Below are 15,783 nucleotides of genomic sequence, written 5' to 3' on the forward strand. Positions count from 1 at the left end.
TACTGCCTGATCCTCTGTTCCCCCAGCCGACAGGCAGGTGCCATAGGGGTCCAGCCACAGTTTATCATTCTCTCCTTATTACTACTTGTATGGTCCGCTCTCTATGGGGGGGGGGGGGGGGTCCACTGTTGCCAATGATCATTTACTATTCTTATGTGTATAACTGACAAAAGGATCAGGCAGTTGAATCCATCATGCCCAATCCTTCTCTCCCCTGATATGATCTGTTTAGCAGTCAGAGGACAGCCGTAACTAGAAATAGCTGGGCCCCATAGCAACCCCCCCCCCCCCCCCCGACAGACCACTAAACGGTCAAGTGAAGTCATAACAACATAACTGCAAGGGCTGGTCAGGAGTGCTTGCAGTTTAAGGGACATTTGCAAAACCCGGGAGGCCAGCAGGGCCACCCGGTGCTGCAAATGATGATGGCTCAAGGGGCCCAGCGTATTGCAGGAGCAGGCCATGGGGCCCCCTGATGCAGCGGGCCCCATATCAGCTGCTATGGCTGCTATAGTGGTAGTTACACCCCTGATTCCCATCATGCCTGGACATCCATGATGGGAATTGTAGTTTTGCAACAGCTGGAGGGCCGCAAGTTTGACACCTGTGCATTAGACAGTCTGAAAATCCAATGCAACTTTTTCTAAACTTTCCTTTTTTTGGTCCCCAGTTCAAATCCATCACCACCTTTCAGGCTCCATCTTAAATATTGATGTCTTTGTATGTGAGAAGGCCTAAGGACCCCTCTTAGATGACTATCTCCGCACCTTATATTACTAGGCCTCTGTTTTCAATAAGAACAGCTTCCACATGACAGCCCACACGCCCCCAGATGCCAGCAGCAGCACAAACCTTTACTTCACATAACTTAGTCGCTTGATGTCTATTGAAAAATAAACAAGGGGAACCTTCTTAAGAGGCGAGCGTACCATTAGGCCCCCGCAGTAATGAAAGGCACTGCTATTTCTCAACCTGACACCAGCTGATCTGTGAATTATTTTGTCTGGTCTCGTAAATCGGTGATTATTTTTGTTCTAAGTAAAAGTCTTCGCGTAGTCAGTAAAACGCCTCGGCCTCGGTCTGAATGGTGTCGTCGCAGCCTGTGTCAGTACAAATAAATGGACATGAAAGGCCATTAAGCCCTAATGTCTTACTACTGCTACCAACACATCAGATTTCTATAAACATTTGGGATTATCCGGAGGGCTAATAATACCGAGGAGTACAGCGCCTACAGCTGCTCCTTACTGGTGTCAAAACACGGCATGTTACTGATCAACCCCGATCCCCGCTAATAGGCGGTGTCAGCACCCCCGACTCTTTACCTGCCATCTCTCACCGCCTGCTACGCTGTGTCTTACAAATGAGTTACAAGCTCTATTACATCCACATATGGGGAATACACTGCTCTACTTCGGATGCTTTCCTATTTAGGCTATGGCAGGGGGTGTCAGGATGTCGGGAGAGGCTCCGATTCATCTTCTGGATTTCAAAAAAGTTGGAGCAGTAGAAAAATAAAAAAGCATAAAACGGCCCATACACAGATCTAGCCGCTATGCTCTGCATTTATTGATATCCTCTCTTGTGATACATTTTTTAGCATTGGTGTCACTGTAATAATACTGCAGGATCTTTTTTTTTTTTACTTCTTTTTTTTTTTTTTTTTTTATTTAGTATATGACAAAAACTCACAACAACAAGTAACAAAAATTCTTCACGTTCAATTGATGTATCTTGTGTACCGGAGCAGAAATCTTTCAAAAAAGTTTAATGCGTTTTGCACTTTTGAGCAATAAAAGTTATTAGCATTGTTCAAAAATATAAGACATGTGCATTTAAAAAAAATGCATGTTTTATTGTTTGTTGTTGCCTATTTTTGCTTAAAAATCCTTTTTTAACACACTATAAATACTGCGTGCCACTGCCCCCTTAAAGGGGTTGTCCAGCAAAAATCTTTTTCTTTCAAATCAACTGGTGTCAGAAAGTTGTATAGATTTGTAATTTACTTCTATTTAGAAATCTCCGGTCTTCCAGCTGCTGTATGTCTTGCAGAAAGTGGTGTATTCTTTCCAGTGTGACACAGTGCTCTCTGCTGCCACCTCTGTCCATGACAGGAACTGTCCAGAGCAGCAGCAAATCCCCATAGAAAACCTTTTCTGGTCTGGACAGTTCCTGACATGGACAGAGGTGGCAGCAGAGAGCACTGTGTCAGACTATAAAGAAAATAATACTTCCTACAGGGCATACAGCAGATGATAAATACTGGCAGACTGGAAATTTTATATAGAAGTAAATTAAAAATCTGTTTAACTTTCTGAAACCAGTTGATTTGAAAGAAAAAGATTTTCGCTGGATCACATCTTTAATAGGAAAGGTTTGGACTCTGACCCCCATCTCACAGACTGCTCTCTATGCCTCTCCTCTTTCAAAGATAGCTTCCTATGGCCCCCTGTACCCCCTGTAAACTTATTTAACCCTTGGTACTGGTGCCCTGTAATTATTATTATTATTATTATTATTAGTAGTAGTAGTAGTAGTAGTAGTAGTAGTAGTAGTAGTAGTAGTAGTAGTAGTAGTTATTTTATTTTATTTTATTGTTGGGATTGTGCACTGTGTCTAAAATTTTACATGATATTTTGGCTGTAGTCCAAAAACCAATATTTTTTTTTTTTTTATCATAATGAAACATGTGCATTTGTATCCTATATGTCAGCAGACATCACACTGCCATCATGGTGAAAATCACTTTAAGGCCGGGTTCACACAACCTAAGACACTGGCCGTCACAGATCGGCCAGTGTCAGTGAACTTCATCCGAGCCGGTACTGCACTTCATTTCCTTTAAATTGGGATGCAGGCGCATTCCGGTGTGCACGCATTCCAACTCACCATAGTCGACAATGTAAAATGTGGCCGGAGCCGCACTTTACATTGTCTGCACAGTCAGTTTTTCATGCGGCCGCAAGGAATCCCGGCCAGAGTGTATTCTATGTGTATATTCTATAGACTTCAATGCAATATATATTATCAATTTATCACGGCCTGTGTTGGAATTTGCAACAACGGCCGTATTAATTGAAAATATATGTTGTGTGAACTTAGCTTAATGCCGTAGTGAACACATTGGTTCAAAGTGGCTCTAAGGAAGTTTTTGGGTTGATTGGGGAACTGTAATGGTTACAGAAAACAAGGTGGTGCCCATTATATACCTACTGTACTGTAGAATTAGTGATACATCGGGCTCCCAGAATTCTCTATACAAAGACAATGTTAGAGAATATATCTCAGTATCTCAGTAGAGATTGCAGCGCTGCCTTCTGTTAGGTGTTTATATTATAATTACTGGTTGTGTAGCAGTCAGTGACATACTATTTGTTATGCTTGGTCCATGTAGTCATGTTGTAGACAGATGATGCTGACTCTATGCTGGAGGACTGCGCCTTTTTTATACAGGACTCTGAGAAGCCCTTTCAGTCAGCACCATGAAAGCTGTTTGTTTTGTCTCCAGTGAAAAATGAGTATTGTTAAACTCTTAATACACAACACGGTCACCGAAGCGCACATTCATCGTCACGTTGTGTCTTTACTCAGAGCTAAAAGATCAACATACGGCAGGCAATGTGTGTATAACCGAGAGGCACAAAGGATATAGAAAGTATGTAGAGGGCTTCACGCTCTGTACAACCACAAACTAAATCACATAAACTGTATATAAGTGGAAATAGGAACAAAGATCATAATTACAGTTTAGTAAGAGTTTAGGATTGTCAGACTTTTTTTTTTTTTAATAACAATGCCAACAATTATTATTATTAGCAGTATTATTTTTATATGTGTAATATAATTATTTGTAGTATGCGCCTTATTGTAATAGTATTATTATTATAATTATTATTATTATTGTTGTTGTTTTATTGTTGTTGTTGTTGTTGTTGTTGTTATTATCATTATTATTACCAGTTGGTATTTGTATTCTTTTTACAATAATATGTTACTAAGATATCCTTAACTTTCCATAATATTTTGCAAATGATGATGATTAAAGAGGATGTACCATCAGGTACATCCTCTTTTAAACTGACCCACGGATCGAACGGCGCCGTCACAGGGAAGCCGGTGCCGCGGTCCTTTTTTCAAACCGTGGCCCGGTTCCCGTATACGGCGCCGTTCTATCCCTGTGTCAGGTTAAAGAGGATGTACCTTAACAAATGAATAAAGTTTTTCACAACCATTACAGTTGTGAGATGTGTGTGTGTATATATATATATATATATATATATAATTTTTTTTTTTTTTATTATTATTATTTTTTTTTTTTTACCTCTGTGTGCATAAGCGCCATGCCTTGAGTTATTATGGGGATTTGTGCACTTGACTTGTGCAGAGAGAAGGAGTAGGTGAGATCCTAATCCCATTTTATCTATACTTAAGTGTCACATTTCACTGTAATCCTGTATGTGATGATAAGGAGGATAGCATTCTGAATGACTGTATATACTGGTAGTTTGTGCCCATATGATGCAGCTGCACCCCATATCATCATTTTATTACCCCCATCATCCTCCTGCCCCCCATCATCATACTACCCCCCGTCTTTCTTTTGCCCTCCATCATCATACTACTACCCCCTTCATCCTACTGACCCTCCATAATCATACTACAACCCCTTCATCCTCCTGCCCCTCCATCATCATACTACAACCCCTTCATCCTCCTGCCCCTCCATCATCATACTACAACCCCTTCATCCTCCTGCCCCTCCATCATCATACTACAACCCCTTCATCCTCCTGCCCCTCCATCATCATACTACTACCCCTTCATCATCATAATACTACCCCTCCATCCTCCTCCTACCCCATCATACTAATACCCCTTCATCCTCCTGCCCTTCCATCATCATAGTAGTTCCTCTCTCAACCCTTTGCCCCTCATCACCATACTACTGCCTCCATCATTCTCCTGCCCCTCCATCTGTATTTAAAACAAAAAAACAGCTATACTTCTCAGTTGTATGGTTTCTCTTGCCCCCCAGCGACTCCTCTTCCTGCTGTGCATCAGTGACATCACTTGCGCCGACAGGGGGCGGAGCTTCCCGGGACATGGTTTCGACAAAAGGGCCTGACACCTGCCACAGCGTCCGACACTGGGGCCCACTGAGGACAGACAGCATCACTCTGGGGGCCCCAGTTGTTGGACGGTGATTGGGAGTGGGGGAGGGCCCCGTCCGACACTGATTACTGTGCCTGCTGGAGGATCCCTCTGCTGAGAGGCTGATGTGGGAGGTGAGATCTGGGGGGAGGGGAGAGGGGGGCGGTGCTGAGGAGTGGGAGGTCCAAGGTCTATTGTACCTGCCGCGGGGGGGTGTTGCTGTCTCTGGTTGTGATGATGCTGTGAGTCTGGGTGGCCGGGCGCCCCCTAGAGGAGGTGGAGAGAGGGAGTTTCTGCCACGCCAAGGCGGGGGCCGGATAAACGGCCTCAGAGGGCCTCATGTGGCCCATGGGCCGTGGTATATAGATATAGATAGTGAAAAGGGGGAAAACACAAAAACAAAGATTTTGCCTGGGCTCTTTTTACCATCATTTAGAGATGTGCTTTACAGGAAACCCTCATGGGCATATTGACCTTTGCAGGGTTCAGTACACCGGGAGGGGACGGCTGAGCTGTGATCATCATTTATTGTGGTGTCTACTCTCATTAGAATGCTGTACAGATCACTTTACAGCAATCTCCTCCTTATCATCACAGACAGAACAGGAAGTCTCATTTTAGGATTAGGCTTGGTGGTAATAATAAAAACTGAAAGATTTCAGGATTATTTTATAATTGTAAAATTAGAGAGAAAAAAATCACCAAAAAGTACTTAAAAGATGTATAACATACTGTAGGTCTTTTTCTGAGACCACATTCCCGTTAAGGTTTATTAGAATATTACCATTGTCCTTAATAGGATTTATGAATTATTTACGTCTAGCACATATGTAATATTCATTTAAAAAATGGGATTATGTATGCCGATAGGAAATGCTTGCCAATTTTTATTATATATATATATATTTTTTTATTATTATTTTTTTTTTTTGTTTGTTTGTTTGTTTTTGTTTTGTTTGTTTGTTTTTTTATATTTGTTTTTTTTTTTAAATTACTACATCAATTCCAAGTGGCTTTTGGAGAATCAGACCTGGCATTGGACCGGTTGTTAGGGGTTACTCCTCCACCTTCCATCTACAATCTGTTGGCGCTATACAAATAAATATTATTATTATTATTATTATTATTAGTCCTGTTTGATCTCATATATTTTTTATTATTGCCATAAACGTCATCTCCTTTCATTGTTTCATTACAGCGCAGGTTAAACAAATCTAAAGTTCTAAGTCTAATAGACTGCTGCGAGCTATTGTTATGTGTTGTTTGTGCGCAGTTCTTGCAGTATTGCCAGTTTTCTCTGTCCGGTATGTTCATTTATTTTACCAGAACTTGAGGTAAAATTCCATTATTTTCTAATTATACAGAAAACAGCTTATCTTTCTTTTGTTTTCCGGTTTGTTGTAGATTATACTTGAAAGGTCACAGCGGAACAGCAGGAAAGCAAAGCAGCCTGATCCTGCACGGGGCGGACTTCAGCACAAAGGATGCCGATAATGACAACTGTATGTGCAAGTGTGCGCTGATGCTAACCGGGGGTGAGTACACTATAATAATGGGGCCAATGTGTATTCTCACCTATGGTCAAGATGTCTGATCGCATTGTTGTCTCTACTTAGTAATAAAGGGGTTGTCCGGGGAGCAGAGGATGGCTAAAGCCTTCTGTTCTCCAGATCACCCCTTTAAATTATTAGGCACAATAGGTCTGGACTATTGCATAGCAACAACCAAATATACTGGGCTACCATCAAAATCTGACCCTGTGTATCCTGTCGTGTTTAATGGTTCTCTACCTGTTTACTATAAAAGATTGATGTCTATTGCCATCAGTCATTTCCAGGGCCGACCCTCAGGTAGATGGTGCCCTGTGCTGCTCTCAGAATCAGCAGGACCTGACACCAGAATATACACAGGGAGTGTAGAGAGTGCTGCGGACTCACCAACAAACGCATACTACCAAACAGTTCCAAATACCGCCATATAGTAAGCATAATATCTTCTAGTATCACCAAACCAGCACCACAGACCAGCAATAAACCAGAACCACAGTGCAGCAATACTGCTCCATCTGTAGTAAACCAACACTGCATTGCAGAAATATATACTGCTCCACTTGTCATAAACCAACACCAAATATACAGTACATACTGCTCCATCTGTAGTAACCCAACACCACAGTACACGATAAATACTGCTCCACCTGTAGTAACCCAACACCACAGGACACAACACATACTGCTCCACCTGTAGTAACCCAACACCACAGCACACGATAAATACTGTTCCACCTGTAGTAACCCAACACCACAGCACACAATATATACTGCTCCACCTGTAGTAACCCAACACCACAGCACACAATATATACTGCTCCACCTGTAGTAACCCAACACCACAGCACACAATATATACTGCTCCACCTGTAGAAACCCAACACCACAGCACACAATATATACTGTTCCACCTGTAGTAACACAACACCACAGCACACATTATATATACTGTTCCACCTGTAGTAACCCAACACCACAGCACACAATATATACTGCTCCACCTGTAGTAACCCAACACCACAGCACACAATATATACTGTTCCACCTGTAGTTACCAAACACCACAGCACACAATACTGTTCCACCTGTAGTAACCCAACACCACAGCACACAATATATACTGCTCCACCTGTAGTAACCCAACACCACAAAATTCGGTAGCCGGGGGAAAATTGTTTATAAGTAGGAATTTACCTCTCCCCGTGCCCGTGGTGAGCTGCGGGACCGGCACAGGGACCCCTGCTAAAAGGCATTTTTGCCCAAATTGTGATGACATCCCAACTCAGGGAAGGCCTGTCCTGGCTGATGGACTGAATGGCTCAGTAGCTGGAGCCGCATTCCACCCCAGTCAATGATTGGCTGAGCGGCCAGTCTATCAGCTGCAACAGGCAGTTGCCACAGCCCGGCGGGGGTCCAAGGGCCGGTCCCATTGCACACCGCGGGCACAGGGAGAAATAAGTTCGTACTTGTAATCAATTCCCCAGCCCCCCTCGCCCTGCCAGCTGCCGAATTTTAAAATTGCTGGACTTTTTTAAGCTAGAAAATCAACCTACTTGACGGTTTGTGTCTACATGGTCCTAAGGAGAACACCTCAATGCTGGCATTGTACTATCCTCTCCCAGACTGTTATCAAGCTGCAGGTAAATTATTACTATCGAGTCCTCAGCTGTGCCCATATATATAGCCGGCACCATGTAAGTGGAGGTTACGTTCTACCAGTGATTAATACAACAGTCCCTTTGTTTCTTATAGACTTCATCTAGTGTTTTTATTGGCCGCCGTCATGTGCCATTACCAGTTCCTATCGTTCATCTGGAAGAAGGACTTTGAGAAATGTCTCTGGGAGGAGAGAATAAACATTTACATTATTACTTATGGTGTTATTCATTCCCCGGGATCGACTTTGAAGAGCGGATCGGCTTTAATATTATCGCAGAAATGCGGCCATTTTCAGGGATTTTCCTGCAGTCCGATGCCACTGACGTGAACTCACTCACTTCCACCATAATCATTTTTTAAGCATTTCCGATGGAGAATTCCCTCGGTACCGCGGCTAGTCCTTCTATCTGACATGATGCTGATGTAGTCAGTGACAGATGTGAGCGCGAGCAAATATACACGGGGTGTAATACAGATGGACCTCTAATCCCGAAGCAGAAGGGAAAGAAAAATACGACCTCTAGGGACGGCAACACATTCATTCTTTACTAGTACACAGCGATCAGCCATAAGATTAATACCACTGACTGGTGATGGGAATGACATCTCATTAAAATGGCACCTGTCAAGAGGCACCAATGAGCAGATAGTTTTTGCATCTTTCAGTGACCATGAGAAGCCTATCAGTCTCAACATATCAGTCACAGAAAAGTTCTCACATGTCTCTATGACATGGCAGAAGTTTTTCTTTTTTCTAAGGTTAAATACACTTTTTTAAATGGGTACTCCGGAAAGAAAGATTAAATCAGCTGGTGTCAGAAAGTTATACAGATTTATATATATTGCTTCTATTTAATAATCTCAAGTCTTCGAGTACTTATCAGCTGCCATATGTCCTGCAGAAAGTGTTGTATTTTTTCCAGTCTGACACAGTGCTCTCTGCTGCCACCTCTGTCCATATCAGGAACTGTCCAGAGCAGTAGTAAATCCCTATAGAAAACCTCTCCTGCTCTGTTTTTTTTTTTCCGGAGTACCCCTTTAAGTCAACCATACACACTACGTGTCATCCAAAACTGCAGGGTGGGATTGGCTGACCATGTTGGGTGACCTCCTGACTCTAAACATGCCCAATTCTTTTGTTTTCAGGGGAACTAATGCCCCTATTCCACGAGTCGTTTGTAGGAGCAAACGAGCGCTATTAGCGCTCGTTTGCTCCTCGTTCCCCGCTCGCTGCCGCCGCTATTCAATGCGGCGTCAGCGAGCGGGTGAGTGCGGGAGGGGCGGCGGGGAGCTGCTGGGGGGGGCTGCCCGGGGGATCGCTGATCGTCCGGGCAGCCCATAGGATATAGCAGCATCTGCTGCCGACGGTCCTATTCAACTGAGCGACGGCTGCAGATCGCTGCTATATCAGTCGCTTGTTTATCAACAGGTTGAAAAACAAGTGACTGCAACGATCAGCCGACATGAATGATGTCGGCTGATCGTTGCACTCTATTCCACGGAACGAATATCGTTCGTAGCGGCCGTTATCGGCCGAATACGAACGATATTGCTCCTCTAAACAACCCGTGGAATAGGGCCTTAAGAGCGTGGTCAATTTTGTGACACTGGTATCCGTTGTTTTATGGATCCTTTACTTCACTGTCACCGAGAAAACCTTTTGATATGCCCTAAAAATATGTCAAAAATTTTGGACAGTCAGGGTCTGAGTATTAGATTGAGCCGGGAGAAGTTCTCGGCTAAGTAATTCACTCCCTGCTTCACTGCCTTTTATGTTACAGGTCTCGGAGAAGGTAATTCTACATTATAAGTTATAAGAGACTGTCTCCTGCAGCTAGCCAAAAACTGCAGTGATGCGCATAGCTGAGTGCTTCTTCTGGCTCTTTCTAATGATCGGTTGAGGCCTGAACAACTAGATCCTCGCCCCCAGGGTTTAGGGGGTTGTAGAAGTTCATGAATGGAGACACGGTTCATGCGCCAACCGGCGGCTTGATTCATAACAAAGGAAAAGGAGTCAGGTCACCAACAGAGAGATCCCAGGGGGGCACGAAGGTCAGATACCCCCAAGATCTCATACTGTCATATACTGAAGATAGGGGACAAGTAATTCTTAATTGTGAATCATAGTAAAAGACTCAGTTGCTACTATACCATTTTTTTTATTCTTGGATGTATGTGGATTTTTTTGCCAAACGAAATAAATATAGTAACAAAGTTTCTTTCATATTTATACTATATAAAAGCCCCCCCCCCCCTTCCGATCCAAATCATCTAAAGCTAAACTAAATGCCCTGCACCGCGTTGCTCAAGCTCAATAGACATGATGTTTTCCGGATGCCTGACATTAAGTACGTTATGGCACCCAGTCCTTCCCTAGAAGTCAAGACAACAATTAGCCTGTACAACTCTAAAGAAGTGTTCAGATGTGTAATTGCAGAGCCGGCCTGGCCGCATGGTGAGGAATAGCATACACGTAGTGAATAACAAACCCTGCAGAGGAATAACTATGGGTATTGATGGACGGAGAGCAGGCCCGCGTCACTGCTACTTAGACCTAGCTAGACACTTGGCAGAAATCTCTTTGATGTACTATATGCTGAGGCCATAGAACCAATGTATTCCATCACGTTGTGTACAGTGATGTATTGTGTTATGGTAGGGGCTCGGTACAGATAACAGTACATTATGTTAGGCAAACTAGGTATTATAATATTGCATCACAGGGTCTATTATACTCCGACCCATTATATAATCAGGAACCATTGTATAAATATTAGTGTTATGTATACAAGCCCACACAATGCGCCATGCGTATGCTATTATTTTATTACTGTGGTTAGAACAATGAAGGAAGCTTTGTAACACTTGTGAAATTAGGTTTAGACTAACTAAAAAAAATGTAAGGATTAAAAAAATAAAACGATAGAATTTTTTAAAATAACGTTATTATAATATAATATAATAATAATAACAATAATATTAAAATAACTTATTATTATTATTAGTAGTAGTAGTAGTAGTAGTAGTAGTATTTCAAACCTTAGACAAACTATAGGAATCCAATAAGTGTCACAATAAAAAAAATATATTAGTAGGCAAGTAGTACTATAATTATTCCTACTACTACTTAGGCCCCACTGAGCAAAGGTAGCGGAATTCCGCAACGGACAATTCCGTCGTGGAATTCCGCTACCTTTGCTCAGTGGGAACGGGGCCTAATACTCCTATTGCTGCTACAACTATTCCTTTTATTCCTACTACTGCTGTTGCTGGGCGGTCAACCTTTTTTTATTATATTGCTGCTGGTGTATATAAAACAATAAACAGGTTTCCTTACCTGTCCACTTTCCCTCTGTGTCCTCCTCAGGTGTCCTCTTCGGGTGTTACCTGCTCACTGCAGAGCCTTCACTTCTGAAACAAACTCATTTTGGGAGTGACAGCCTGCTCAGCCAATCACTGACTGAGCAGGGATCACCCCACGGCTAGTGATTGGCTGAGCGGGCTGTCACTCCTAAGACGAGTTTGTCTCAGAAGTGGAGGCTCTGTAGTCAGTAGGGGACACCAGAAGAGGACACAGAGGGAGCGTGGACAGGTATGGATAACATTTTTATTATTTTATATGCACCAGCTGCAATATATTAAAAAAGACTGAAAGAACATTGCTGATTTTTCCATTAACAGAGCTGCATGAAACCATTCTGTACCCACAGTACACAGTACAGGAATGGAGACAACATTGGGGAACTGCTGCCTTGGCTTCTATTAAAATGAATAAGAGCTAAGGTTGCATCCACTGCTACAGAGGGATAGGAACTCACTTGTTCATTCCTGCCTGTGGAGAGGCTATCAATAGTTGTTTGTTGATGTTTGTTTGTTTTTTTTTTAACTATAAAGCCCCTTTAATGTGGTGTAATAGGTAAAATAAAAGGGATGTACCAACAGGAGAAAAACCCTGTGGATGACTTCTCTCTAAAGACGATGGAAGATTAGCAGCTGTCAGATGTTTCTGGCCATTTATTCTCGGAGAACTAAAAAAATAAAATAAAGGGAAAACAAGAAAAATAAAACCAGCCCAACATACTTGAATCCCTTTGGGAGACGGAATCTAGTAGTCCCATAGACATGACATGGAGGCCGACTGAGAAATGGGAGCCAAGAAATGTCTGATATCTATGACTATATGACTATTACTTAACCTCCTAAAATATTTTTTAATATGAGAAGTTGTAAATTGATGTCTTCACATCAATGAAGGATTAACTATTCTTTTTCTTGCTGTCGGTCCAATGGCCATTATTGTGCAATCAAAACATACAGAAACAAAAAGGAGCCAAATAATGTGATATAAATCTTCCTCCATGGACTTCATTGTGAAGTGTTACCTTAGAAGATGGAATCCAAAATGGATTATCTAGGAGATCAGAGCTGACATGTCTGAATTATATTTCCCTAACACAATGGGCAGCGCTCACATACAGTGTCCACATAAATTCACCGGCCCTTTGTCATTGCCAAGGAGATAAATGATATTCCATCAAATTACTGTAGATGAATGACCTCAAAATAAAAAATTCCACACGAAGAGTGGAGACTGGGAGCTTGGAACTTGGGGTCCAAACAAGGCATATTTGGTTTTATTAGAAACAGAGACAAACACTGTTGTGTCTTTCTATCGGGAAAATAATTTTTCATTATTACTAAGCCGAGTTTGAAAGTTCAGAAACCAACAGGAAAATGGAAACTTTGAGATGTTTGAAACATCATAGTTGCTTTATTTATTTATTTTTGAGTTTATTAAATCAAAAATAATTTTTAAGGGTGCGTTCACACCTACAGGATCTGCAGCAGATTTGATCCTGTGTTCAGTTATTTAAATGAAATCTGCTGCAGAAAATCAGCTGCAGATCCTGTAGGTGTGAACGCACCATTAGGTAGAGATTTCTTTAGGTAGAGATTATAGGTAGAGATGAGTGAACTTTTCAAAAGTTCAGTTGGGCAGGTTTGCCGAACTTTAACATAAAGTTCGGATTAGTCCGAACTGAACTTTGAACAAATCGCACTAAAAGAGCTAAGTGATATGAGACGTTAGCCTGTTTTAGTGCAGTTCAAAAAATTCACTCATCTGTACTTACCTGTCTGTGCTCCGCCATTGTTCTTTTTCTCCGGTGTCCCCTGCTGACGATCAATCACTGACTGAGAAAGGACAGTGCTGCGGCCAGTGATTGGCTGAGCGGGCTGTCACTCATCTCTTGTCTCAAGAGTGACAGCCCACTCAGCCAATCACTAGCTGCGACACAGTCTCGTCTCAGTCAGCCTGTGATTGGCCCACTCAGCCAATCGCTGACTAAGACTGACTGAGATGGGACATTACTGCAGCCAGTGATTGGCTGAGCAGGCTGTCACTCTTGTCTCTTGCCAACCACCCACTGACTGAGACAAGACACCGCCGCAACCAGTGACAAAAGTGACAACCCGCTCAGCCAATCACTGGCTGCAGCACAGTCTTGTCTCAGTCAGTCAGTGATTGGCGTTGTGGGCTGTCACTCTCCCACTCAGCCAATCACTGACTAAGACTGACTGAGATGAGACAGTACTCCGGCCAGTGATTGGCTGAGCAGGCTGTCACTCTTGTCTCTTGCCAAGCACTGACTGACTGAGACAAGACACCGCCGCAACCAGTGACAAGAGTGACAGCCTGCTCAGCCAATCACTGGCCACAGCAGTGTCCTGTCTCAGTCAGTGTGTGATGAATGGGCTGGAGATGGCTGAAGACATTGGAGACCTGGAGAAGACACCAAGAGAGCACAGACAGGTGAGATTATTTAGATCTATAACAGACCATGTTGTAATTTTTCTTCTCTTTCACTTAGGTTGGTGGTTCGATGCCTGTGGTCCCTCCAATCTTAACGGAATGTATTACACCGCTGGTCAAAATCATGGGAAGTTGAATGGCATAAAGTGGCATTACTTCAAAGGTCCAAGTTACTCTTTACGCTCAACAACGATGATGATTCGGCCATTGGACTTCTAATTCAGAAGAGCAGGAGGATGATATGGAGATACCTGCGGGAAGTTTCTCAGTTGGATTACTGAAGATGTGACTTACCGTACAACCACAAGTCAGGGCTGTTTGGTATGGATTGCTGATCACGGGTTGCTGGCTGGACTTCATTATTGGAGGTGCTGGGATTTCGGCAAATAGCTCAAAATTTGGTCGATCCATTATGGACGTGTTCTACGAGATCATTATCATCATTTTCATTGATTTATCCAAGAACTCGGCATAAGAAATTATTAAATTGCATGGACAATAAGATTTACAGACGATTTCAAGGATTTAAAGACTCGACTATTCCAGTAATCAAAAAAGTGGAGAGAGAAAAAGAATTCATATAGGAACATTCAGGACTTTTCTATGGATTTCCACAGTATACCGTCTATGTTATCGGGAAATGTAACTGTTCTATTTTATTCTACCTAAAAATGTGCCTTTTTTCATTATTGTGTCTTGTCAGCCTAGACACATCACAAAGGTGCTAGTTAACCAATGAACAAGCTTTGAAGAACCATCTGACAACTTTGTAGGTTCATCTATAGTCTTTTGTAAAACAATAGAAAGCGTAATTGCGTAACAATCAAAAAGTTATTACATCTCCGTAGGTTGCCATAAAACCTAAACATATTCTCCCTCATAGACTCTGTAAGGGAAAGCGCACCATCTTACAACTTTAACATGTATATACGAAATAACAACCAAAAAAAAACATCCTAATATTTCTATAGTTTACATATATTTTTACATCACAAAATGTAGTCAAACAATTAATGTTAGCACAAATATTAAACGGAAACGGTAATTTCATTTCTCATTAAACAAACCAGAAGTATTATGGTACTGGCGAAAAAAAAAAAAAAGGTTGTAATGGTACGCAAAGTAAACTCAATGTAAAGACTTGTTTTTATCCTTTAGTGTTTTCCTAGCTTTGTTTGCTATTGTTAAGCCTTAGTATCCATGTATGAACTATGGGTGTATGATGTATTTTATGCATATTTTAGGAACAGCTACGAGAAAAAAATGTGACATTCAAAACCACCATCTAAGTATACGTCTTCTAAATTAACTATGTATTCTGAAGGGTTTTTATTTTTGGAATCTACACAATAAATTAAAAAATGTTTTTTTTTTTTATAGGAATGGTTTTTTTTATGGTTAAGAAAACCTCAAGTCACATGTAGTATAATCATGTGTGGCAGACGCCATTATAGTATAGTATCCATGTACAGCGTAGCTCTAAAATAGTGTGCAGGCCACTAAAAGGGTAACAAGACCTTCTTGGTTATTTCATCATACGTATAAGTAACAATAAGTAATGGTATCATTGTTATGGGCCAACATGAGTGATAGATTTTAGGCTCCTCATCC

General features: G+C 41.9%; 1 protein-coding gene across 1 annotated transcript in view; it reads left to right on the forward strand.

Annotated features, from left to right (window-relative positions):
• Positions 1-15,538, forward strand: part of ANGPT1 (angiopoietin 1) — a 219,659-nt gene extending 204,121 nt beyond the window's left edge. Inside the window, exons 8-9 of the mRNA XM_069957200.1 lie at positions 6,556-6,686; positions 14,231-15,538. Of these exons, the coding sequence (XP_069813301.1) occupies positions 6,556-6,686; positions 14,231-14,391 (292 nt within the window). The 3' untranslated portion in view covers positions 14,392-15,538. The remainder of the gene's footprint in view (positions 1-6,555; positions 6,687-14,230) is intronic.
• Positions 15,539-15,783: the final 245 nt, after the last annotated feature.

This window comes from Dendropsophus ebraccatus, chromosome 2 (genome assembly GCF_027789765.1).
Source record: "Dendropsophus ebraccatus isolate aDenEbr1 chromosome 2, aDenEbr1.pat, whole genome shotgun sequence".
NCBI classification, from domain to species: Eukaryota; Metazoa; Chordata; class Amphibia; order Anura; family Hylidae; genus Dendropsophus; species Dendropsophus ebraccatus.